Source organism: Gymnoscopelus microlampas, assembly GCF_963454915.1.
Source record: "Gymnoscopelus microlampas genome assembly, chromosome: 17".
Lineage (NCBI taxonomy): Eukaryota > Metazoa > Chordata > Actinopteri > Myctophiformes > Myctophidae > Gymnoscopelus > Gymnoscopelus microlampas.
The window spans coordinates 16,063,123-16,090,928 of record NC_139954.1 but is presented as its reverse complement, the minus strand read 5'-3'; the positions used below and the strand labels follow the sequence as shown (position 1 = coordinate 16,090,928).

The 27,806-nt window shown below is 41.7% G+C and overlaps 1 protein-coding gene across 4 annotated transcripts in view; it reads left to right on the top strand.

The window, feature by feature from the left end:
* Positions 1–27,806, top strand: part of gulp1a (GULP PTB domain containing engulfment adaptor 1a) — a 135,864-nt gene that overhangs the window by 77,660 nt on the left and 30,398 nt on the right. For 2 of the 4 annotated variants that reach the window (XM_084085137.1, XM_084085140.1), the window contains exons 1-2: positions 1,953–2,007; positions 13,273–13,354. In XM_084085137.1, coding sequence (XP_083941263.1) covers positions 1,957–2,007; positions 13,273–13,354 — 133 coding nt within the window. In that variant the 5' untranslated portion in view covers positions 1,953–1,956. Of the gene's footprint in view, positions 1–1,952; positions 2,008–13,272; positions 13,355–27,806 lie in introns of those variants that run through there. The other 2 variants (XM_084085138.1, XM_084085139.1) reach the window with 1 other exon arrangement.

Here is a 27,806-nt window from a genome sequence, read left to right as displayed (position 1 = left end):
AGTGACAGCCCAACATAAAACTATTCGCATTTCATGCAGTGAATGGTGATACAGGACACCTTTGTGCATTATACCATTCAGACAGTAAAGCAGACAGCAAGACTTTTAGCTTATTATTTGAGCTATAGGTGGCATTAACCGAAAAATAGCATATCTACAATCTCACTGTGAGCTTATAGATCGGTTATATTCGGCGACGAGATTTGGTGTATTGGGGAAAAAGAAGGGGGCCAAGTATAGGCCGCCCCTGTCAACTAAGTATATATAGGGTTTAAGTGGTTGTTCAGAGAGAGTATCCAAGAGCTAGGGTCCAATGCACCAGAAGTAATTATGACACATTATGTGGTAACGATGTTCATGTCTTGCTAAATGCTCTGTTGTATAGGGACTGCAGGTGACCATAAGGTGCACAGTAGGTACTTATTTAACCACAAAAAAAAAACTAACATTTCTATTCTGGCCATGTCATAACAGGCGGACATTTACACACTCCAAGCTGAGGTTGTAGATCGGCTATTTTCGGTGAGGAGGTTTGGTGTAGGGGGACAAAAGAGGGGACCAAGTATAGAGCTCTGGGGTATCCCGGTCAACTAAGTATATAGGGTTTAAGTGGTTACGGTGTGTGCTATTAAAGCGATGGAACCGCCATCATCTGAGTGCACTGACTGCACCCCTCGCTAATCTACCATAAGCAATCATCATTTGAGGTGTTAAGTTAAATTACCTGTGTTCCTGCTGATTATGATTATTACACCTGAGAGCGTTTGTCTCTTCTAGGTTTCCTGAAAATGCATTAATGTGTCCTCTGATACTATCTGAGTAAATGAGTACACTATAAAGCACAATGTTATGTCTGGGGAACAATTCGAGCACACTGTTAACTACCAGAACACACTTTTACACACGCACGCGCACACACACACACACACACACACACACACACACACACACACACACACACACACACACACACACACACACACACACACACACACACACACACACACACACACACACACACACACACACACACACATAAATACACAACCTTCCTGTGTAGAATTGAGCATACCTGACCCGGTGCACTGCACCTGGTAAACATCAGTGGGAGACTGTGGAAGTTTGCAGCTTGGTGCGAAGGCTCTGTGTGTGTGTGTGTGTGTGTGTGTGTGTGTGTGTGTGTATTACTATAGGCCTACTTGTGAGTGTCTCAAATGTATCCACAAGTATAGTAGAATTTGAAAAAATAGAACAATTTTCCTGGTCCTCACAAGACAAATGGTTGTTTTATGATTTAAACATATTAGAGTATTACAATTAGGAAAAAATTAGTTTAGGATTAGACATTTAGAGGTTAGGTTTAGGGGTTGGAGTTGTAGTAATGCCTGATTTATACTTACAATAGCTGCGTGCCGGTGTCAGGAACCAAAAATAGCAGATCTACAAGCTCACACCCCGTCGTGTTGTGAACATGTATATCTGCTATTCTCGGCTTTATGATTGGGATTAAAAACTGCAAAAATAATTTAGCGAATTAAAATGGCATTAATAAAAAATACCGTACTAAAATACTGATGTCCTCGCAGAATCAGAATCAGCTTTATTGTCACACAGAGCAAGGAGAAAAAATAAAAATCTAGCAAAATATATACATATATTACACATAGCAATTCCAGCTGGCACAGTAATTACATGAGGTTAGACATAAGGTGCATGCACATAGCAGCAGGTATGTACAGTACATGATATTAGATCATGTACTGTACAAAAAGAGCAAAAAGAGCATGAGCGCATTGTACATGAGATTAAGATGCAAAGTGAGTACCAGAGTAACCAAATAGTCCACAAAAGGCGGTAACTTTCACAGGTACAATCCACATGGTAGATCGGCAAGGAAGCGTAAAGTCCATGGCCAGCCTGGTGTCACGCAGTGGTCACGCTTTGTTCAACAGTCTAATGGTAGCCGGTTGGAAGCTGTTCTTAAAACCGGTGGTCTATAATACTAAGGTAGGCCTCCTTGCCTGGCTGTGGTTGCTGCTGTAGGGGCATGAACAGTTTGTGGCTGGGGTGGTGCCTGTCCTTGATGTGCTGAGCTTTGACTACACACCTGTTCTTCTTATAGTTCCTGGAGGGAGGGAAGCTCACCTCCCATTATGCGCTCGGCCGAACGCACCACCCGCTGTAGATTTTTCAGTTTTTCGCGGGCAGTGTAGTTTCTGTAACCATGGCAGTAACACAGCCTATTCAAACGTAATACACAAACGTGTGTGTTAGGACTGGGCAATTAACTGAAAATATTATTGAAACTGATATTCAGAACCAACGACTTATAACCAAATATTCAAGAAGCATGTTTTTTTTAATACATTCTTTCTTATTATATCAACGAATCAGCACAAAACACTTAAATAGATATTTTACAATCGACTAAATCAATTAGACTGGTTGAACCACTTCACCCTGTATTACACTTAGTTGTACAATGGTGGCGTACAGAAATAGCAGTTGAAAATAGTGATATTAATTTGAAGTCATATCGCCCGGTCCTAGAGTGTGTGGATGTTTTGGAGACAGTTGTCTCAAACAGGGGGATGATTCACCAGTCAGAAAAGCTATTAAACTGAACTCTAAGAAAGGGCAACCATTTAAGGTGCCAATCAAAAAAAAAGTGACATCACTGTGAGATGACAGGTGATAGCGCTGTGATGCCCCAAGATACCTCTGTGAAACGCTTAACACATTAACCAGCTATTGTCTCCTGTCAGCATATTCCCATGTGGATGACTTAATTATACTGTAGCATGTCGTTGTTGTCGGGCGGAAAACTTGTATGTCCAAAACTGTTACTTTTAATGACCCGTTTTCCAATGGATCCTATGTAGTTATTTAGTCACAAGGTCTTAATACTTTTCATTGGTTAAATAGTTATTAAACCCTCAGACAGACTCAACCACTTTCCACACCTGGCATCCCTATTTTGTCATTATAGGTGAATATACTGTGTATAGATATATTGGAGGAAAAGAAAACCTAATGGCTGTGAGGGAACCGGGGAGGGTGGGGTATATGTGGGGTTGTATGTCTTCATAACTGAAAATACTAAAAATAAAGTTGTAAAAAAAAGAAAACCTAATTGCCAATCTACAAACTCGAAATGCGGCACGCTGAGACATTTTCTTCAGACTATTTTCACTACTTTTGCACGACTCTGTCATATGACGAAGTGCATTAATTCATGAAAATAAAAGATTACACATTGATATAGAAATATTATTGTTCCAGTCGTTAGATGGGACCCTCGACCGTCACGCACACACCCTTTGTTTACATCCGGGTCCTCATCGTGGCGTCTACAGCTCTAAACAAATCAGCGTAAACTGTAAGAACGCTGGCACTGGATGTACCCTGTTTTAAAAAACCTCTGGCTCTCGATGTGTTAAAGATGAAATATGGAGATGCAAGGGTTCTGCCCGACAGCGACAATGTGAATTTGAGAGAGTAGCCTTTGGTTGTGTTGCTTTCATCTTCCGTTAAGTTCTCATTGTTTAGCTCCCAGGAAGGAACACGGCTAAGTACAACATTGAAATATGTATGATTTTGTCATTTAATTTGTCATTGGTGTTAGCCTACTTCACAAGCTTGCCGGTTCAGCAGTTGCCTTCGGCCTAATGAGCCGAGTGGAAGCAGAGACCCTTTAGAGATGGGATTTAATTTACCCATGGACTATATGAATATAAAATCGATGCCTATATAATTGCAATGCTGGACTGGAAATACATCTGACACTGGATTCCGAAAACCTTACTGGAGAACCTAGATGTTGAAGTGTAGAGCAGCTATTAACCCATTAAGACCGGGAACGCGTCTGTGTCATTTTTAGATTTCTTTGGCTATTCAAAAATAGCAGATATACAAGCTCATAGCTATGAGCTTGTAGATCTGCTATTTTTGCATTTTTTTTGAAAATGTGTGAAAATCTTTGAATACATATATTTTTTTAAGCGTCAGGATTTTGAAAAAAAATGTTTTAATCGGCCTCAGGTCTTAATGGGTTAAGGGTTTCATTCATTCATTGCCGATGGTTCATTCATTACTGTTGGAGATCAGCCTCATTAGTTAGATCATTGTACTCTGCTTCCCGTGGTAGTCACATAAGGAGGCTTAAAGATAATCTCAGAGTCAAGCAGAGTAAAGGCAAGTGGGTTCAATGGGAAGGCAGCCGTGCAACTAATTGTTATATTACGCTTCAGTCTTAACCACATAAGCCCTATTTTATATTTAATCGTAGCATACAACAACGTCACGTGAAAATACTCGATCTACAAGGTCACACAACACGTCATGCTGCGTTGTGAGCTTGTAGATGGACTATTTTCAAATTATTTGAGCATTTTTGCAATGTAAAAACAAAGTGCTTAAAAAACGTTTTTTTGGTGTGTGTGTGTGTGTGTGTGTGTGTGGGGGGGGGGGGGGGGGGGGGGGGGGTGTAACTAGCCTACAATGACATGCCTAAGATAGGGATGCCAGGTTCAATTTGGTTAAACTGTAAGCCAGAATTGAAACAGCTTGGTTTTGTGAGATCTGCACAGGCACAAAAAAGTACTCCCTGTCTGTGCTAAATTGTCTGTCTGCACACCAGTGTCGCTGTTCATTTGCCTCAGCTTTGCTCCGGGTGTGTGACGGCGTCAACAAGGAACACAAGCTCGTCTTTTGCAGCGAGCTGCACAACTATTTTGTTTTGGCAGACCTCGGAATGTCCCAGTCTCCACCCTTTAAAGTTTCCTCCGGCCCTTTTTAGAGGCCTCTGCTGCAAGAAAACATCTAATTACATCAAGAGGCATGATATACAGTAGTGCGTAGGTTCTCAAAGTGGGGTCCGGGGACCCCCAGGGGTCCTTGAGGGGATTTCAGAGGGGCACCAGCAAAATGTGTTAATATAGCATCACAATAATTTTAACCTTTTATACTTTGGCTGTTCGTGGACATTTGAGCAAACGTTTGAATATATATATATTTTAAGCGGACATTTGTAACTAAAATCTTTGCTTCTGGGGGTCCCTGGAAAAAAAATATTTGAGATGGGGGTCCGCGGCATGAAAAGGTTTGAGAACCATTGCAGTAGTGAACCATAGGCTTCGGTATTGTACTCTACTGCAGTGGTTCTCAAACGGTGTGTCCTCGGGACCCCCAGGGGGGTCCCCAAATGATTTTGGGGGGGTCCCCAGATAATTTGCTTAATGGCCAACATACAGTATAAGTGTATGCAGGGTATCTGCACATTTCTAAAGTGACAATTTCTAAAATGAAAATAAAAAATTAAGACCATTACTGCAAAAGTAATCAACAAGCTATACTATTGAAAAATTGACAAACATTGGCCAAATTGTCAAATATTACCTAAGAAAGTGGCAAAAAATAGGCGCTGTGAGCTTGTAGATCGGCTATTTTCACAATTTATCTGTGTAACCGAGTCAAACTAAAATGTAATGCCTCAACTCCTACAATTACAAGTGCTTGTCAGGTTGGGGGTTCCCCAGTTCAGATATGATTATTTTGGGTGGGCGCGGCCTGAAATGTTTGAGAACCAACCACTGCTCTACTGTATTGTATAGAAATCCCCATAATGTTAATGCTGTGGCTTGTTGGCAGCTGCCAAATCAAAGAAACACCCCTCAAATAAATGAGGCAAGTAAAGTGCACAGTTAATTTATCCATTTGTCACTCAGAGAGTGTACAAGTGGAACCAAATGGACCCTTATGCATCCATTTTCTTTCATTTGTACACTCTTAAAAGAAAAACACTGAGGCAGTATAGAGTAGACCAGGGTTGGGAAACCACATGTTTTTCATCTAACAGGTGATCATGTTCGGCTATTGAGGTGATCAATTGATAAAAAACAACCATTATTAACCATTATTGTTTGATGTGCAAGTTTTCTCCCCAGATATTCAGGATTTATCTTACCTTAATTATTTGTATCAAATTATTTACACATTATTTGTTGGGTATTAGTATTAAATGAGTGACTTATTCTGTGCTTGTACTATTCTAATTATCAGCCCATAATAAGACATAGAAGCAGTGTTGGTTTTCACTGCCTGGCGCTGGGCGATCACGTCAGCCTTGGAAAACAGCTAGGTGATCAGCATGTACCCGAAAGGGTTGCCCACCCCTGGGATAGCGCAGACATCTTTTCTGCTCTGTTATGTTGTGATGTGCCTTGCCTCTCGCATGGGTCACGGGCACCCAGTACCTTTCTCGATTGGAAACGTCAATACCAGCAAATTCAAATCCTTCTGGGTGGCCTCAGGGCAACCCAGACATGCTAGACAGCAGACTAGACAACTAGACAGCACACTTTGACAAGGGGCCAGACGCTCACATATCAATGCAGAGCAGTGGTGGGGAGAAGTACTACATGTCTTTACTTAAGTAAAAGTATTAATACTGCAATGTAGAAACACTCCGGTAAAAGTCCGGTAATCTAAATTTACTTGAGTAAAAGTACAAAGGTATTGGCATCAAAATATACTTAAAGTACCAAAAGTAAAAGTACTCATTATGCAGAATGTCCCATTTCATATATGTATGAAATTATTTTGAAAATAGCAGATCTACAAGCTCATAACACATCATGATGTGACGTGTTGCGAGGTTCTAGATTGGCTGTTTTCAAATAGCCAAAGTTTAAATAGCGCTGAAGTGGTTGATGTATGTTTTGTAATAATAATTCAAATCTACAAAGTCACTAGTAGCTAAGTTTTCTAATCATTTTAGTGGAGTAAAAAGTATAACAATGTAGTGGGCTAAAAGTAAAAGTATTGAAAATTGGAAATACTCCTGTAAAGTACTGTGAACGTACCTCAAAATGTACAGTACTTGAGTAAATGTCCTTATAGTCTGTACAAAACTGGATTCTAATCTTGGGTCTGTTTAATTAATTCCTTCATTAATTAGGCCCTGGTGATGGGTGACTGATTCATCAGCATAACTCAATTTCTTTTTGCCGGTTGGCACCTCACTGCTTTTTTGGTTGAGAACAGCCAGGGGGCTCATGAACCTTCAATAGGAACGTTTAGAGTGATTTTCTCTCAATGCACGCTTCATTATCTACCCTTATTATCAGGCCCCAGAGAAAGCCTCAGGGTTATTCTTCACTCATCCCTGCTCAAATCCACTTCCTCTCCCAATGTTCCGGGGCGGCGCTTTCTCAGGAAGCGGCGCGGCCATCGTGGGAGCGGAAAGGTCTCCGGTTCCTCCTTGGCTGCGCGTCGGAAGTGTCCTTGAGCAAGACACTGAACCCCTAACTGCTCCTGATAAAGATCCGTGCCTTGCATGGTTGCCTCCGTCGGTCGGTTTGTGAATTAACGCACCCAACCAGCGTTTCTCAACCAGTGGTCCACGGAACACTAGTGGTCCATGGCATAATTACAGGTGGTCCATGGGAATAAAATAAATAAATGTTTAATATATTTTGTACCTTAATGTATAAAAAGTCCATAAAATGTAAGAAAATTAAACTAATAGGCGTAGTGACCAGAAACAAAAAGCTTGACATTAAATATTGACTGTTAAGGGCTTGATGTATTTTGTTGCATACAGTGTCGCGCAATGAAAATACCAGATCTACAAGCTCACAGCGTGTCACACTGCAACACTTTGTGAGGCTGTAGATCTGCTATTTTCAGTGCACAGCACCGGCATGCAAGTATAAAACCGTTCAAATGAATTAATAATAAATGAACCATTAAAAGCGCAGCACTATGTAACTTTCCTCTTTTACCCCGGATTTGAACCCGGTTTCCTGCGCAAGTGCTGACATTTTTACTATTGAGCTAATAGAGCCGGCCTGCTTGCTTGGGGGATAAATTGAGTCTTAACCACCAGGTCCATCAGGTGTCCATCACCAGTGTGTATATATAGTTGTGGGGAGGTGGGGTGGTCCTTGAGGAGTATTTAAAATATGCTAGTGGTCCAGAGAGCTCAGAAAAGGTTGAGAACCACTGTTGTACCTCACATTGTAAATCGCTTTGGATAAAGGCTAAATGCAGACCATTTACCATTTGCTGTGTGGAAGTGTGTTTTGTGTATGAGGTCATTTACCTGGGGGTTCTCAATTGGTGTTTGTGTTTTTAACCAGACGCCACACAAGGTACAACACTTCCACGCCATAGCTGTCAAACAGCACGCTGACTCCCATTTCTCAAAACCTACTGTATGTAGTGTTTCACCAGGTCCTTGGCCCCGCACCCTCCTTCAGACAAATCATAGGCCTTTTCACCATGCCAGACGTGTGATTTATCCTCCTGTCTGTGAACACTCACCACGTCTCTCTCACGTTTTGCATTGTGTGAGTGTTCAAAAAGCATCTCCAATGAAGCCACAGGCATTTAAAATGGCTTGACATGAAATCTGCTGACCTGGCTATCTGCAATGAGCAGATTGATTGACTGATTGAATACTTTATTAGTCAAGAAATGTAAACAGCTTGCACGGCCACGGAGGTACAGTAGAACAAATCAGGCTAAAAGGATAACACAGAAAAAGTCCTGTATGTGGTCGTATGTATTCAATTCATCAACAGTGCATAAAATATTAACACATTAATACAACAACTATATTCACAGTCAGGAGAAAAGGGAAAAACGGCGGCAGATTAAATGGGAATTAAAATCTCACTCCCCTTGTGATCTTAATGCTGGGTGAAGCTGAAACACAATTTCCTCCATGGGATTAACAACACTGTCTATAGATGCCTCCATCATTTTAGGAAGACAATGCAAAGTGTTGTTGACCGTAGCAGCAATCCATTTTCTACAGTATTGACTCACAGGATGTTTTCTGGAATTAGCATTGCCAAATGAATCATTGTATAATAAATTTCAAGCCCCAAAACTCCCAAATTGTACTATATTGAAAACAAACATAGTGGATTGTCTGAAATTGCACTTGTTCTTACCCTGAGGAAATGAAAACAAATACAAACTTAAGTTTTAGAAAGATTATTAATTATTATATTATATTATATATTTTAAATATGGCCCCCAGAGGCCAGAACTATAGACGTTTTCTTGTTAACATACATTACAGAGTATGTGCACTTTAAGGGGGCAAAGCTCTTTGACAGGAACACGCACTCTAATCAGCTGTGCGTGATTAGAGACAGCTATAAGAAACAAGCTTCTGTGCGGGATCTCGTGACCTCAAGTACAAGTCTATCTCAAACTAGAATCATGTACTACAGATGGCTGTAAAGCAGCGGCTCTCAGACCGTGTCGTGTCAATGACCCCCAAATGAATATGCATTTGGCTGCGGACACCCATTTTGTGCCGGAGACCCCCATACAAGATTTGTGTTGTTAAAATGTTTTTAAATTTTGTAAGATTTTTGGAAAATAACAGATCTTCAAGCTCACAGCGTGTCATATTGCAACACTTTGTGAGCTTGTAGATCTGCTATTTCCAAATAGGCAATGTATATAAGGTGTAGGGGTGTGCTGCTATGCTAATTTCACGATACGATACGATACACGATTATTATTATTTTTTTTTTTTAAACGCCAAAACGATACATATCGTCACAAAAACGTATTGCGATATATCGGCACACCCCTAATAGGGTGGTTAAACAGATTTTGATGCTATATTAGCTAGTTTAGCTGGGGACCCCCTGGAATCCCCCGGGGACCCCTGGAGGTCCCCGGACCCCACCTTGAGAACCACTTGCTGTCAAGAGTGCTGCGTTCTGCCCCCCAGCTATGAATTTGTATCTACAGATTTGGGGGGGGTATGTATAGAGCCATATGAAATCCGTGTTAACGGAATCGCGGACGGAATCGCGGAAATGACCAATAAAAATGGAATTGGAATAAAACACGGAATATTGCAGAATTTGGAAAATAAAAAAAAATCGCGGTAAATTTTTTTTTTTTACCGCGATTTTTTACAAATCCACGGGACACCACCATTTTGCATGGCCACATCCTACTTTATAAACAGTAAAATCCACGTAGAAATAGTCTTAGAAAGACGATAGAAACAATAATACATGGGCGACGCCATTTTGCGCATGCTCAGACCGAATTAGACCGAATTATTTTGGGAACATTTTTGCGTATAACACAACAAGGGCCATGTATGGACTGTTATATCTTGAACATTTATTCATTTCCACTTACCAGACACTTTTTTAATGGTAAAAATGAGCATAAAAAGCAAAATACAGAATTCAGAAATATTAAAATGGAAAAAACAGAATTTGGGAAAAAATAAAACGGAATTGGGAAAAAAATAAAACGGATTTCATATGGCTCTAGGTATGTATGTACAGTATTCAGGACAGTCTCTGCTCTCTGCACATTGAAAAAGATTTCTATTTTATTTCCATGAGTGTCTAAAATGCAGGCCTATTTCGGCCCCTTGATAGGACATGTCAGAGATGGTGAAATTGCATTCTATTTGCCTGTGCAGAAGCAAACTTGACTGGAAAGTAGTTGATGGCTGTCCTTGTCTGTGAGGGAAGCCTTGCATATTTTGCATCAGGAAACAAAAAGCAAGAACGGGTTTGGCATGGGGAGTATTACAACCGCCTACACTTGATCTTCATTACTTTGTCCTGGCATTTCACTACGATGGCGAGCTTGCTAGGAGAACAGTGGAATGTTAGTCCGCTTAAATCCACTTCATGCAAAGCTGCCACATTCCTGGGCTATTTCAGCTTTAGTTTTTTCCATCAAAAAGGGAATAAGTGCATACCATTTTGCGTGACAGTATTAGCACAGTGCCTGCCAAACATTTCCGTGTGGCACTGCTAACACAGCAACTATACCCTGTGTTGTCCATCTTACTGGTGTCCTAATGAGATGTTGAACGGACAGCTGGAACTCTCCTAAACTTTTCTTAAACAACTACTGTAACGTTTGACCAAAACCTCACATTCATCTCCCACCGCATCCAGCCATGAAACATGCTCTCTGTCTTACCTGTATATGTCCTAATGTGATTTTGTACAGACAACTGGATCTCTCATATACGTAAGCTTCTTAAAAAACTAACTTTTGAACTAACTTTTGATTAATCACCTACTCAGCATACAGCCAGGAAGTGTTACAAAGGGGTCTGTACTTGGCCCTATCCTTTTTTCTGTCTACACCAAATCTATTCGCTGCTTGTACCTGTATGAGTGAGTGATATTCTTAAGACAAATAGCAGACAAATAGCAGCTCACGACGCATCACAAGCATGCGTTGTGAACTTGTAGATCTGCTATATCTTCGCTGAATGTTCACCCAATTTGGACCAGAATAGGGATGCAAGGGTTCATGTGGTTAAAGCTGGGTAATGTCTGGCATATTACCCAGCTTTCTTTCACTTGTCAGGGATTTCACTGTCTGACTGTCTTCTGTGAGGCCGGCTCATTTTAACCTATTCAATCCGGGAACGCGTCTCTGTCATTTTAGATTTCTTTGGCTATTCAAAAAATAGCAGATATAGAAACTTATAGCGCGGCACATGAGCTTGTAGATCTGCTATTTTTTGAAAAATTTTGAAAATGTGTGCAAATCTTTGAATATATATTTTTTTAAAGCTAACATTTGTCAAATATTTTGTTCCATGGACCTCCAGAAGCAAAGATTTGAGTTACAAATGTTTGCTTTAAATATATATATATTCAACGATTTGCACAAATGTTCAAGAGTTTTCAGAAATAGCACATCTACAAGCTCATAGCGCGATGCTCTATGAGCTTGTATATCTGCCACTGTATTTTTGATGGCTCAAATCTAAAATGACGTGCGTTCCCGGATTGAATGGGTTAATACGCTTTGTACTTTGAATAATATTGCTGTCCTGGTTCCAAATGAATTTCGTTGCCAACCTGCTTGTTGCTGTGTGGCAGCGTGTGTCTGCGTTAGACTGCAAGCTGTTTGGTTTGCCTACTGTGTGGAGGTGGTCGAATCGGACACAACCGCTTGGCCTAGTTATATGGGGGAAGATTAGAAATGCACCGCCACCAGTCGTACCAGAGGATAACGGGGGATTTCGAACCCTTTGAAACCACAACTTGCCTTTGATATGCAATCGCCTGGGGGGCTTACCTTTCAGCTCAACTCTTTGATACAGTATGCTCCACTTCCCAAAAAATAAACAAGCACTTAGAGTAATATTTACTTAGTAAGCACGCAATTCTGCAGAATTTCAAGGCATCAAAATGTACCAGACTCCACAGATGGTGAATGGGCTTGTGGCCCAGAGGTAAACAAGTGTAGTACAGATGAACCCAGGTTGTTACTGGCACGGAGTTGGACAGCCAGACGAGTCGTAAACATTAGCTCACTTTGGGAAAAGAGGGGGGGGGGGACTTCCATGCTGTTTGATTGTCGTACATTGGTTCTCAAAGTGGGGTCTGGGGCCCCCAGGGGTCCTTGAGGGAGTTCCAGATGGTCCCCACCCAGCTAAATGATGGATAGTTAGGAACCAAATGCACCCTTATGGGTCTGTAACTCTGAGAGTGAACAAATGGAACCTAACGGGTCCATTTGGTTCCATTTGTACACTCTCAGAGTTAAATACATTGATTTTACAATATAAATTGGGGTCCCAGAGATAGAAATGCCATTAAATGGGTGTCCGTAGCCTAATGCATGTCAAACTGGGGGTCCTTGAAATTAAAATGGTTGAGAATCACTGCCGTGAAAATCTTCTGGTCCCTGCCTGGCATATCTTTTCAAATGGAGGGTCCACGGGCTAATAAGTGTCAAGTTGGGGGTCCTTGACATGAAGAAGTTTGAGAACCACTGATGTAGTATATCCATGTATATCTGTAGGATTTAAGACTTTTTTCTTTTTTTTTTAAAGATATTTTTGGGGGCTTTTTATGCCTTTATTTTAGAGAGGGATAGGGAAAGTAGGCTTACAGGAAATGGGGAAAAAGATGGGGGGGGGGGGTGACACGCAGCAAAGGCCGTCGGGTTCGACAGCGTGTCGCGTGTCGAACCCGCGACACACTGTCAGGCTGGCATTGCATTGCCTAGGGTGCCTGGACCATCACGCTACGGCTCAGGCCGGATTTAAGTAATTTTTAACCAATTAAACCCTATTTCATACTTGTTTGACAGTGTTGCACTAAACTAGTGAAAGGTGCGCAAATAGTGAAAACGTTTTATTACTTTTCTTTAATGTTCGCCTATTATGAAAAATAAACAGGGACCCCAGGATGAAACTGATTATTAATCTCTACCACCCCTTGTCTCTCTCTATCTTTGTTCCAGGTGGAATATTGGCATATACACCGGAGGGATCGCACAGACAACGCATTTTCCACTATGAACCGGGCTTTCAACAGGAAAAAAGGTTGGCACAAAAAATAACATTACTTTGTACTTTGTTCTTGTACTTGTACTTTGTGGTGGTTTTGGCTGAGACACCCGGCAGCTATGAAATAATTAGATCTAGGGTATGTGCAACCACACGCTGATAGAGTGTTTGTGCATCAGCATGTGGAATGCGTTTGTGATCGGGCCACCCTGGTATTGCTGAGGCTGGCTGCCACAAACAAATCGATGAATGGTAGAAAGACGGCGGGTTGATCTCATTCTCAGTGGATTCCAATACCTGAAGTCTGCATGTGTGTACATGGACGTGAGCATGCAAAAACCTTCAGCTAATTCTGAGAACAACACAGAAAGCAACACGTCGGGACTAAGCAAAACCCCCAGTGAAACCCTAACGCAGTGGTTCTCAAAGTGAGAAACTTTACTTAACTTTACACAACTTTTGAGTATACAAATGGAACGAAATGGATTGGAAGAGTCCATTTGGCTCCATTTCAGAGTTATGGGCGTCCTTGAAGGTAAAACATTCTGAGAACAAGTACAGCACAGACGGTGTGTTTTGTGTGAGCGTGTGCGCATGGCCGCGCGCGCGTGTGTACGTTTGCGCGTGTGTGAATGTGCGCGCGTGTGTGTATGTGTGCGTGTGAAACACCAGTGATGGGTGAGTACAGCACAGCAAGTGCACCTCTGCTTGTCTCAGTGCAGCATGGTTCTTGAGGTGACCCTTCCGTGTGTGTGTGTGTATGTGTGCGTGTGTGTGCGTGTGTGTGCGCGTGCGCGCGTCAGTTGGCTCTATAGCTTGACGTGTGTTCACCACCATCTGTCCCGCTCCCCTCCTCCTTGGCTCCTCAGACCTGGGGAATATGTGGATGATGTTTTGGAGAGCGTGTAGACCCAGGTGGTTTCACTGCACTTTAATGACATTTAGGTGTCACAACTCATAACTCATTCCACCCCCATCAGCCTGACTATGTTAGACTCTGAAGACCGCAATCAAATAAGGCAGAAATCTTCTCCTCCCCTGACTCGGATTATACATTTCCCTTTCATCTTTTGATACTGCAACGCGGCCCCTGCCTGATGGTTCTCCCCAGCCATCGTTTTGCACCAGGCTTTCCTTTTCCGTGTGAATTTAAGCTGATACTTAAAGCCATAGATCCTGCCTAGACTGTGAGGGCGCGCCGGTAGGAGGAATTCATAGAAGGAGCGAGGCACAACACACAAGTGTGCTTGCCAGCGGACAGATAAATCAGTCGCTAAGGAGCCCCTCGGCGGAAGGGACACAGACAGACGGACGAACAGACAGACAGTCGGCTGTTTACCATTTGCTGCTTTGCACAGTTTCCCCCCCTAGCGAACGCCCCCAGAATGGCTAGGTACAAACTGTCCGTTTCTGTGGGTATTTCTGGGAAACTACAACAAGTCCCATCTACTCGTCCAGCCATCTGGCACAAAAGGGCATTAAAGCTCTTTCACCGAGGGGCAGGAGCAGGAGCAGCCTCTCTCCAAAGTGTCCACCAAACAGTGCAGACATTCAGCATCAGGCTCCATAGGTTCCCAAACACTGGGTCGGGAACCATTTTTGGGTCACAGACCCGTTTTGATGGATTGTGTTGTGAGTTTTTCCTCTTTTAAAGAAGATTCAAACAATATTAAAAATAATTTCAGAATACAATTTAACAAACGTAATAAATATACAGATACAGTATTTGGGGTCTTGACAGCCACTGCCATAGGCATCCAGCTTAGTACAGTATAGGACCCATTTCTGCTCCACTTGCTCCAGACAGACCTTCACATGGGTGCAAACAGGTTGAAACCGGTGTGCTGTGCTGGAAGTTTCCCACCCATGTTACATAGCCGCATGCTATGTACTGTAGGTTTCATTTAAGCCTTTTAAATTGTTAAGTTAACTCCAGGCGTTGTACAAATCAGGTCTTCTTAATGTTTTCTTCTTCTTTAACATAACATTTTGTACACAATTTGTGAGCATAAACGTAAATAAATCTGCAGCCACTCCCACATATTTTGAGATGGCCATATAGGCACTGCATGCGTGCCTATATGGACTTCAGTAGTTGTTAAGAGCTTACGGTTTGGGCACAGATTGAGGTTCACCTCACGCCTTATCTCGATTGTCCTCTTCCAGTTACGTAGCTTTTCATTAATCCTTTATATTTCATTACTGATGTATCAGCATGTGCTGTTCATATTTTTAGATCTAGAATAAGGGGTTTGAATTAATGATTAGAAGTCTGAAAAGGCGCCTCTGTCTCTGGAAACTTTACCACTTTTGCAAATTAAAAAATATTTTAATGGGAGTTATTTGGTGTGTGTGGATTTCTCCGTTTCTATGTCACGTTGAATTAATCATAACATCTTTTATTTTCCCCTCATACCTCTTGAACTTACTTTCATCTTAGCTTCTTTATTTTAACATGAGCTAAAGGGCCTACACAAGAGGATTGCATTGTTTTATGCATAAGCTTAATTATCTTGTGTATGATAATTAGGTTTTATACTTCACATATAACATGGTATCCCGTTAGAGAGCCATGATGCTGCCACTGATCTTCTGGAATGAATGGATGCACAGACAAAAACACAATTGAATTCTCTGTTGAGCGAATTAGTAGAATGAAAACACTTCTTCCTCATTGTACCATGAATAAATTCCCTTATAAACATGGCTTTTTCCAGTTTCACACCGTCGTTCGACTGGTAGCCGTGGATAAAACATTGCCGTCCACCGTAGATGTTTTCTAAGAAGCAAGGTGGTAATTTGTAGCCAACTCTGCATGTTCGGTATCACCTGGCATTGTCGGATCTGTTTACGATGCAGTTTGCATTGTGTTCACAGTGGTGGGAACAAATGAGGGAGGTGCACGATGCACCGGCAAGCTACAACATTTCTTTTCATCCCTTCCTTGCTCATTTGCCCACAGTGGTTGGTATTGTACATGAAAGACTGTCACAGTATCTGACAGATCTCAAAAGACGAGGTCCTACCCCCCCCCACCCCCCCCTCACCCTCTGGTAATTATAATGTGAAGCTGCCGTTTTGGATACATTACAATAGTTCTGAATCCCCTCGCAAGTGTAAACGCATAGCCTTTAATCAGCCTGCTGGGCCTGTTGCGTAGGCACTTTAGCAGATGATGACCGGAAAAAAATAATTGGGCTCGTCTCTGTCTTTCTCCCCACTTTTTTTTCTGCTTTCTCTGCCTATCGTTTTTCTCATTTATTTTCTCTCTCTGTCTCTCACTCAAACACACACACACACACACGCACACTCTCTCACACACACAGTCACACACAACAGCTACCCTGCCTTCGTTTTCGCAGTCAATTAGTCTCTGCTGAGCAGCAAAACACTGCCTCTGATTTATCAAATGAAGCCAGAGGATGTAGGGATTCTCAGCGGACTGACTGGGTACAGGCTGACTGTGGCAGCTCCCAGCTGTGAGGGACTGAGTTTGTGTCAAAGCAAGACATTCTGGGGCGTCTGGAAGCGCTTGCCAGCAATTGCACTGACCAAGTGGTTAAATTGGTTAGTTTTGTATTAATAATATAAATCTGCAAAGTAACTATGCAACTAAAGCTGTCAAATAACTGTAGTGGAGTAAAAAGAAAGTACAATATTTTAGTTCTAGTGGAGTAGAAGTATAACGTATCAAAAAATGGAAGTACTCAAGTAAAGTAAAAGTACCACAAAATTGCACAGTACTTGAGTACATTTTCACCACTGACCATATCGTCTCTCTCGGGTGGAAACCTCATATGTCCAAAACTGATATTTTACAGGATTCAAATTCAAAAGTAGCAAATCGACAAGCAAATCGTGTCGCGTTTTAAGCTTGCAGATCTGCTACTTTTGATGCTTTTGTGTGACGCCGGCTGTAGTATGATCAAGTAAGGCGTTCATTTACAAAAAAACACAAAAAGTTAAAATGTGGAGATAAAGAGGTTTCTGCCCGACAGCGACGATTTCGAATCCCCGTCCCCGTCCCCCGTCCCCTGTCAGCTAAAAGCTTAATCCATTAAGACCTGAGTAAGAACTGCTATTTTTTAATAGCCAAAGTGTAAAATAATGCGTTTTAGCTCGAATCAAAGAATGACACAGATGCGTTCCAGGTCTTAATGGGTTAAACACTTAATCCCCTGTAGTCTTAGAGAACTGGACCTGAGTCACAACTGTACTTTGACCACTTTTTCCGTCTACACCAAAACTCTTCGGCAAAGATAGCCAATCTATAAGCTCACAATGCGTCACGTTGTGAACATGTAGATCGGCTATTTTTGGCTAATGTTCCCCCCATAATGTGGACACTGGGGTTCAAGTGGTTAAACAAAAAAAAAAATAATACAAATCCGTTCTGGCAGGGAAATAATTTATATGCCAGGGTTTAGATTCACAAGTGAGCATGTGGAAAAATGCAACGTCCGTTCTTCATCAGCTCACGGCATTATCGAACTAAGCCTCAATTAAATGTTTAAGCACTTAAGCCTTATATAGCTTCTTCGTCGTATGGCAAACAGCGAAAACAGCCAATCTGCAAGCTCACAACACGTATTGACCTTGTAGATCTGAAATGCTATGATGTTTTAGGAAATGTTTGTAACATTTTGAAAAACAATATTTGAATGTTTTTTCAAATCTTCGTCTATAGTGACATGCAGTGGTGGAAAAAGTATTCACTTACTAAGTAAAAGTATCAATATTGAAAAGTCCGGGATTCAAAATTTACTTGATTAAAAGTACAAAAGTATTGGTATCAAAATGTACTTTAAGTACCAAAAATAGAAAGTACTCGACGCTTTGTGAGCTTGTAGATCTACTATTTTCAAATCACTTAAATGTACAGTATATAGGGCTGAAGTGGTTAATGCAGCATGTTCTGTAATAATAGTCAAAATATACAAAGTAACTAGTAACTAAAGTTGTCAAATAATTGTAGTGGAGTAAAAGTATAACATTTGCCTCTGAAGTGTAGTGGAGTAGAAGTAAAAGTACTGAAAATTGGACATACTCAAGTAAAGTAAAAAATCACACCCTGTGTGAAGGTAGCTGCGCCTTTGATACATTTTGTCATCGATATGTGTTTATAATGTGTTTATAGCCACGTGTCATGTGAAGCTTGACCAATCACTTTGTTGACGCACATGACCAATCAGAACGTTGACGGACCTGACCAATCAGAACGTTGACGGACCTGACCAATCAGAACTTTGACGGACCTGACCAATCAGAACGTTGACGGACACGGACAAAGTCAGGTATAGAGCAGGATCTGCTCTATACCTAAAGGTATAGAGCGGCTAGCGCCGCTAAAAATACTTGAGTAAATGTACCACTGATGACATGCCAAGAATAGGGACACCAGTGGTTTAATCTTTTTATGCAAATGTTTGAATACAAATGTGGCTGCAAACAGAAGCAGGGCCCATGTTGACGCTGATTGTCGCCCTGCCCCCCCCCCCCCTTCCGATGCCGCTGGCCAAAGAAGCCTGCCGTTGACAATATGCACGCGGCCCGGTGATTTAGCGTCCCTTTTATCTCGGTGTCTCGCCATGTTGTGTGGACTTGATCACCTACCAGGTACTCTACGGCGAGAAGAAGCTTGATCATTTTTATCACCCACGTTTACTGCCTGTGGAGCGTGACTTGAAACCCAAAGAAGCAGAGGGTCCACAGGATAGATGTGTGTTTGTGTGTTTGTTTGTTTATTCATTCATTCATTCATTCATTCTTTGTCTTATCAAGTGGGTTGATGACGGTATAAGCTACCGAGTGGCCCCCTTGCAGAACACAACCATTTCGTCTCTGTCGCGTGGAAACCTCCAGTGTCCAAAACTGTTACTCTTTAGGATTCAAATTCAAAAAGAGCAAAAGCAGCAGATCGACAAGCTCGAAACGCGTTGCGTCGCGTTTCGAGCTTGCAGATCTGCTACTTTTGCTACTTTTGTGTGACGCGGTAGCATGATCAAGTAGGGCAAATGAATTCACGAAAAAACACGAAGAATATGGAGATAAGAGGTTTCTGCACGACAGCAACGATTTGTCTGTGTGGAGTAGCGGCACCCGTGTCATGGAGCTCGTTTCACTGATACACATCGATGTCATCGCGTCATAAACACAGTTTACTAGCAGCTAACAAGAGGAGGATAAAAAAACAAGCGTGGCTTTTTATGGCCTTGCGACTTGAATGATACCTACTGGTCACTGGAAATGGGAGTAGTTTGAGTGCTACTCCACTGTAATGTTTACATCTCTGACAACAGATTGAATCCGATAATGTCACAGTAAGAGCTTAGTACCTGAATAATGACCAGTTCTGGGGAAAAACACCATTAAAACTATGACCTTGTCTTAGTTGTCATGCTGTCATGATTATAGCTTGGGTGAAATTATAGGTTTATATGGGTCTTTATGGCAGTTTTGGGGGCGCGGCGGTGTCTCTGACAGTATCAATTCCAGCGCGGTATTTTAGAAATGGTTCATTCCAACAAAAAGGTGTATTTTCCACTGTTTGATGTTGGCACTGCTAACAATGACTGTTAGCTTATGCCAAACCCACACTGCATTAATTTGCTTGCTCAACTTTCATGACATGAGAGTAGTCATTTATGAATTCAAGAATCCCACTGGATTTGAGTAATTGTTATTTGTTAATAGCAAAGATGCACACAAGTGAACACTTCGCATTGTGGCGCATTGTGAGCTTGTAGATTGGCTATTTTTGGCACGCAACACCGGCACACAACTAAGTATAAGTCACGCTTGAGTCACCTGTCTCACTGCAGGTAGAGAAGAGCCGTGCCCGTGCGTTGTTTTTACCAGCTCAGTGGCCTTGTGGTTGTCTCTGCTGAGACATATCAAAGACAAAACAAATGGCACACAATGGTTCGCTGTTTGTCACTCAGCATCACGGGGGTATAGTGCCTGTGACATGCTAGTGTCATGTTCAGGGGGTGTACTTGCACACCATTGGTTCCCAAGGCTACTTACTTACTTATATCAGTGGTTCTCAAAGTCCGTCCTCCTTGGGGGGGGTTCATGGGGGTTCCAGGTTCCAGAGGGTCCCCGGAAAAATGTGTTAATATTGCATCAAAATTGCATTGGCTATTTGAAAAAGAGTCGATCTACAAGCTCACAAAGTGTCGCAATGTGACGCATTGTGAGCTTGTATGTCTGCTATTTTCAACACATCTTACAAAAGAAACTTGTATGGTTGTCCCTGGCACAGTATATTCATTTGGGGGTTCTTGACATGAAAACGTTTGAGAACCACTGACTTGCAGTACTTGGATTCTTTGAAGGAACTCTTCTGAAGAAGCATTTTTGCCATACAGGTCATGATTTCACAGCCAAGGTCATAATCTCTGTTTGATGAAGAATAACTGTACTGTGTTAAACCGGATGAAGGGCCAAGAGCAAGTTCATGTGGCGAGCAGAGCAACTCGGACCTCTCCATTAGTGATGCTTGGAGTGTCAGCCGTTACAATTTTAATATGCTAAAGTTGCTGGAAATGAATAAACTAAATAAAGTACCCAATTATGATATGAACCCCAAACAGGGTGTTTATCGTGGAATGACCTACCTATCACTGGGCCCAAATCAACTAAAGCCGCTCAGACGGAAAATAATTATGTGCAGTAGTTTATGTCTGCTTTTTAATCTCATCAGAGCCATGTTCACTGACCATCTCTAGACATCATAAATACTAGTGTCATGGCACACGATTCAGAAATGTGCCCTTTAATAATTATTGAAGCTGTAAATATGTTTGCGACATGGTTTGAGCTCAAAGCAATGGGGTGATCATCTAAAAGTTATTGTTAACCATCATACTGCAAGGACACAGAAGGGCGAGGTTGTAAGGCTGTATGGATGAGACTTGAGTTCAGATATAGGTCATAAGAATGTGACTCGTTGTGAGCTTGTAGATCTGCTATTTTCACTATTTGAAATAGGGCTTAAGTTTAAGTAATTAAGTCATTCATAATGTACTTTTCCCCCTTCCTTCCTAGAAATGTGTAGTGGATTCAAGCATCCATTATGTGTCTTTAAAATGAGAGTAGTATCCACAAAATACAAATACTCAAGTAGAGTACAGATACTCAAAATAATCTACTTAAGCACAGTTCTTGAGTAAATGAACGTTACTGTCCACCACTGTCAACACTGCACTGTTTTACAGTAGCGAGGACTGTCCCTGACAGGTAGTGATTTATGAGCTACGCTTCAGTTAGAATGTCTTCAGAGGGCACCCGGCCTTAATGCCACCACAACATTCATGAATGTGTATAGCCTTTATGGATTGTACTCTGGCCTCAGGTGTCAAACACTATTCCGGTAAGACTCTCTATGAAGCCTATAATGCATTATAAACATACTTGGTTGTATAATGCATTATAATCACTGCTATAATACATTAGAGTGTGATTGTACAGTAAGTCATTATAAGTGTTATGGGTGTGGGTGAATAAAGTGAAGAAAATAGCATTACATCTATGCAAAAACAACACAAAGCGTTTCTGTCTACTCCTCCAGGAATGTCATTACTTTACTTAAAGCACCAAGTGACCATTTGTGGTGACTTATAATCATACTATAATGCATTATAACATTTTTATAATTCTTACAAATATGAGAATTATATAATTGTAGCCAAAAAAAAGGTCTGCGAATGACCAGCAATTATGAAGCTTGACCATATAAGCCATTATAAAATACTTTGTAATGTATTATTATTATTGTTGTTGTTATAAATTATTATGAGTGCTTATGATTATAATTAAACGGTATTAAACGATGATAATGCATTCTAAGTACGTTTTAATGCATTATAGACATGGGCTTCATTGACTTTTACACCAATTTCTTTGACTTTTAGAAATAGGGCTAAAACTTTCTGTGTAGGTCTGCTCTGAATGGCCGTCGACACACACAGGTTTCAATGCGCCCGACTGTGGCAAGGACAATTCCTGCCTGGGGTCCATTAGAACTGTCTGGGTCTGTACAGCAGCAAGATGCATGATGCAAGGCCCGCATGATGGAAAACTTGTGCCCAGGCAGCAAATTCATTGTCAGCCATTGATTGAATACTGCGGTGGATTAGGTCTATTGCCCGCCTGCGTCATGGGGCCCTATAGAAATATTGTGCATGCTGACATCTCTGCACATAGCATGGCACACGACACAACACTGGCCTGGTCTAAAAGGCTTGGTCTGTAATCCTGCAGGAGTCAAGAAACAGAACTGACTACGGAGTCAGAACATATCCCCAATGTCAATTTAACTCTGAGATGATAAAAATTGACCGGCAAGTGGCCTTTTTTACAATTGCATGTTGACCACTAAAGCCCTATTTTATACTTCATTGTATGATGGTGTCACACAGTAGCTGTGTGACACCATCTGTGTGCTACTGCTACCCCATAATATGAGAACTCAGATGAATGCACTTTTGTCTATACAGTGTCTATTTTTGTCTAGTTGCTACTGCCATAATGTGCGGCGGAAATACCTGTACAGTGTTGCGTTTTTCTTCCACTGTTGTCAAGTAGTACAACTCTCTTTCAACCTTGTGCACGTCCCAAGTGGGATGTGCAGAGGCTCACCTGATTAATGTGGCTTGTTAGAGGTAAGATACAGTACATTAAGGTTACTGGAATAGGTCCATTGGAATTTAATTGGATGCTCCTCTCACCGAGATCAATGTGTAGTCACTAGAACAGTGATTATTAAGTGGCCCCCTGATGTTACTTTTCCCTGAGCCTGGTACAAAGTTAGAAGATGGATGGTAGAAAGTTAACGTGCAGCTGTTTGTTCATATGAATGAAACAAATACAGTATAAAGGGTTGAAAATCTCAACCTTTACAGGGGCATAGAGTCTTATGTAACGTCATGATTCCTTGCTCTCCGAAGCTCCTGTACCAGACATTGTTATGTCTGTTAACACCTCTTACGTAGGCCTATATGGGTTTGTTTGTCTTTTCGCTATATAACATGACCGAGTATGAGACCTTGTAATCTGCAGCTGCGGAAGATAAAGTGCGTCATTAAGCCCGGTTTGTAGCTAAATCTTTGTACAGAGGTGTTGCGTCCCGAAAATAGCAGATCTGCAAGCTCACAGCGAGCTTTAAGTTAGATTAAGCATTACTCTTCCACTCGTATTCATTTGCACTTCCCAGGAGATGTTTCTGCGTTGTGAGTTAAGGGCGATCCATTGTTTTCTTTTACCAAATGATCAGCCATTCATATGCGTCTACTCTGTTTAATTAGGAATGGATATACGGGTAGCGATATTTTAGACTCCATTACCCACACTAGCCAATCGATGGGGGAGGGTTCAAAATGAGGCGAAGCTGAGATGAAGTGGCCAATGTTTTCCGTGTACTGCAAAATGTTTGGTGTTCTGTGGCCGGACTGGCCACTGTTCCCCTGGCATGATGTGATTTAAGGACCATGCTGGCATCAATACAGGTCATTGTCCACTCACAGCTTGTCAGCCTTATGTCGTACATAAAAAGACCGTTTAAGGATTCATTTTTAGATTTCATGTATGCCTACATTTTCATCATTGTCATTAAAATGTTCCCAAACTTAATTAACCACTTAACCACTTACGCCCTGTATAATCCGTCACATACTGTACAAGCTCATAACATGTTGCAATGCAGACTGGCAGGAAACAGGGAAAGAGAGACGGGGAGTGACACGCAGCAAATAGGCTCAGGAATCGAACCCACGACTCGCTGTCAGGCTGCATCTATACACTTATGTGGAATTAACCACAAGGCCATCGGCGCCCAAAAGCACAAAGCATGTGAGGTTGTAGATCTGCCAGCATCAAGGGCTGGATTGGAAGTAAGTCCCTGTGACATACTTGCGTCATGTCCAGGAGCTGTACTTTACGCGTACATCAAGCTGCCTCACAACACGGAAACAGGAGGTAGACTCCTGAACTATAGGCCACATGGCTCAGGAACTGTTGGTTCCCAAGCCTATTTAGTCAGTCCTGTCTGTCTCACTACTGCCGTTGGCAGCTCTCTCCATATTGTCCTGCTATTGGTCCTGTCGGTCCATCTTGCTAGCACCGGAGGACGCTACACCTCATCTCGGGTTTACTTTGCCACTGGGTCTCACCTGGGACATTGCTTATGCAGTATGTCTATCTATAATCAAACAAACAAAAAAAGCAGGTTGAAGCAGAAGCTTCAGTAGTCTGCTAACTGACAGACAGACAGACAGACAGACACGGGGAAAAAACGTTACCTCCTTGGACAGTATTTCTAAAACTGGTCCTGGATTTTTGAAATCCCCTGCAAATAACTAACAAGAGAGTTCAACTATAAGTCAGTTAGACTACACATCCGGTCCGGATCATACTCAAATTCATAAGTCTGTTCAGCAGAGTATTGGACTCGAGTCATAGTGACTCGACTCGAGTCTGACTCGAGTCGCATATTTGACGACTTGCGACTCGACTCGGACTTTGTATGTAAAACTTGCGACTCGACTCGGACTTTGAATGTAAAACTTGTGACTTGACTCGGACTTGGAAGGTAAAAGACCAAGAGACTTGAGACTCGACTCGACTTGCTAGCCAATGACTCCCGACTCGACTCGACTTGAGACAAGATGACTCGTGACTTGTTTTGTCATCGGAGTTCCCCCCGCATAATAAACAGAGCAGTTGAGATTTCATTCGGCCAGATATTTCTCAATTTTACTTGAATTCTTATAATTTTAATGTTTATATGATCTGTAAAGTTTATATTTTCATTTGGTATCAGTCATGGATTTATTATAATTTATTATAATTTATTTTCTTATTTTCTGTAATTTATTTCCACGCGCAATCGCGCATAATAAACAGCGCAGTTGAGATTTCATTCGGCCAGAACTTTATGAATTTTACTTGAATTCTTATAATTGTAATGTTTATATGATCTGTAAAGTTTATATTTTCATTTGGTATCAGTCATGAATTTATTCATAATTTATTATAATTTATTTTCCTATTTTCTGTAATTTATTTCCACTCGCATCTTCAAGCATGGTGCCGTAGATACATAACCGGAAAACTCGCCCCAAAACACCATCGCCCCCATTTCTTTTCGCGGACCAGCGGTTCTTGTATTCCTGTATTTGTTTTATTGAGGATAAGGTTAGAAATAAGTTAACGGTTAGCCATGTTATTAGTTTTACTGAGGTTACGTTTAGGAATAAGGTTAGGTTTAGGCATAGTTTAATGAGGTTACGTTTAGGAATACCAGGTGAATATCACCGGATTTCCCCCGGGGTGACTGTTTTGGGGCGAGGGTTTTGGTGTTCGTCTGCAGTGGGCAACAGTGCATGCGTCCGCAATAATGCTACCAGGATCAGATTATTAGATATTATTATCAGATATTAGAAGTATATTGGGTACCAAATATACTTACCAAAGAAGTTTTACTTTGGGAAGGTTTTCAGACTCATCCATTCATTGCACTGACCCCAGTTTATATATTTGTAGGCCAAAGATTTATATATTTGTAATGGTTAAGGTTCCTTTATACCTGCCCAATAATCTCTCTCTCTCTGTGTGCGTGCATATATATATGCGCGCGCGCACACACACACACACACACACACACACACACACACACACACACACACACACACACACACACACACACACACACACACACACACACACACACACACACACACACACAGAGTATATCTAGGTGTGCCCTGGGATCTTTTGGCTATGCCAGGTGTGCCTTGGCACCAAACAGGTTGAGAAACACTGCTTTAGTGTAATTTAGCCTTTCCCTAGTTCTAACTAAATGATCAGACATGTAATGTTGTAATGGATAAATTAACAGCTTTATGCTGGTTTAATTCTTGACTTTAAGATACGGTTTCTCTCTTCCTGAGTGCTTTGTGGGTGGGCTGGGGAACAATAGTAGTGAGGGACTTGACACAACCTTGTGACTCGACTTGTGACTCGGCTTGACTTGCCCACAACAGAAAGACTTGGGACTCGACTTGGACTTGGGACCAAAGACTTGGGACTCGACTTGGGACTCGGACCTGAGGGTTGGATTGACTTGGGACTCGACTTGGACTTGGGACCAAAGACTTGGGACTCGACTTGGGACTCGGACCTGAGGGTTGGATTGACTTGGGACTCGACTTGGACTTGGGACCACATGACTTGGGACTCGACTTGGACTTGGGACCAAACGACTTGGGACTCGACTTGACTCGGACCGGAGCGACTTGAACAATACTCTGCTGTTCAGTGACACATGACCATATTTGCCCTAAAAGCAACATCAGGGCAAATAAAGATGGCTGTTTGTTTTTTTTTGTTTTTTTTGTGTTTTCCCCCCTACACCAGTTGTCGGCATAGTGTGACTATTTAAAATAAGTTTCGGAAAATAGCCATCGAATCTGCGTGCCATGTAATATTTCCAAATAAATATGCCAAAATAACATGAAACCTTTAAACTGTAGGCTGCATATGTGTAATTAAAGTAATTATGTTAGTGTGATCCCTGCCCCAGCATTCCTTTGCTGAGCTGATCTATCTGTGGCTCACGTGTGGTGAGCTAAACACACGCCTCTGAGTGGTCTGTAGTAAGCCTTAGTGTGAGAAAAGATCCGCTCGCATAGATACGTACAGTACTGTATGTACTGTAGATCCAAAGGCTGATGATAGCATTGCCAGTGCAATTTCCTTCAGGCAGTAAAAGTTCTCTGAGAGTGAAATCCAACATGTGAAAAACGAGTCAGCATTTTTCTTTTGCCATTGTGAGGAAAAAAGAAAACCCCGATGTGAGCAGCTCGCAAAACTTTCCATCCATGTCTTTCACTGCAAAACCTGTCCAGGGATATGAGAAAAGAAAACATTGGCCCATGTGGTTGGAAATCCAGGAATCTCACCGGAAAATTCGGACTCCAGCCCTCTCATGTCGATGGCAATGTTAACCGTGCTGCTTGAGTGATGAGTTGACAACTCTCTCAAGTATTTAATGTAGTAGAATGTCTTTTTTTTATTATAATTTTTTTATCCTGTGCGTAAATCCAAAGTTTGGACGTAAAAAATGCCTTCCATGTCTCATACAGGTCCTGAATGGTCAGGACCTGTATGAGACATGGAAGGCATTTTTTACGTCCAAACTTTGAGTTTATGCACAGGATATAAAAAGAGAATTGACACATTTTGTCCAGCTCCCTGCATGTGAAGACTGAGCTCTTTCAGATGTGCCGTGATATCTGTCAAAACATCAGTTTACCTGATATCCTCCAGCTCTGGGTAGCGCTGGTCCCTCTCAACAAGAAAGGGTTTGATTGCATCAGTGCAGTTCACAAAGCTCTCAAGCACTCAGTGAGAAGCACTGCTTTTTGCTCCCTATCTGCCATTTCAGTGATAGGGCGTTTAACAGCTCCCGCAGAGATGGCTGTGTCTT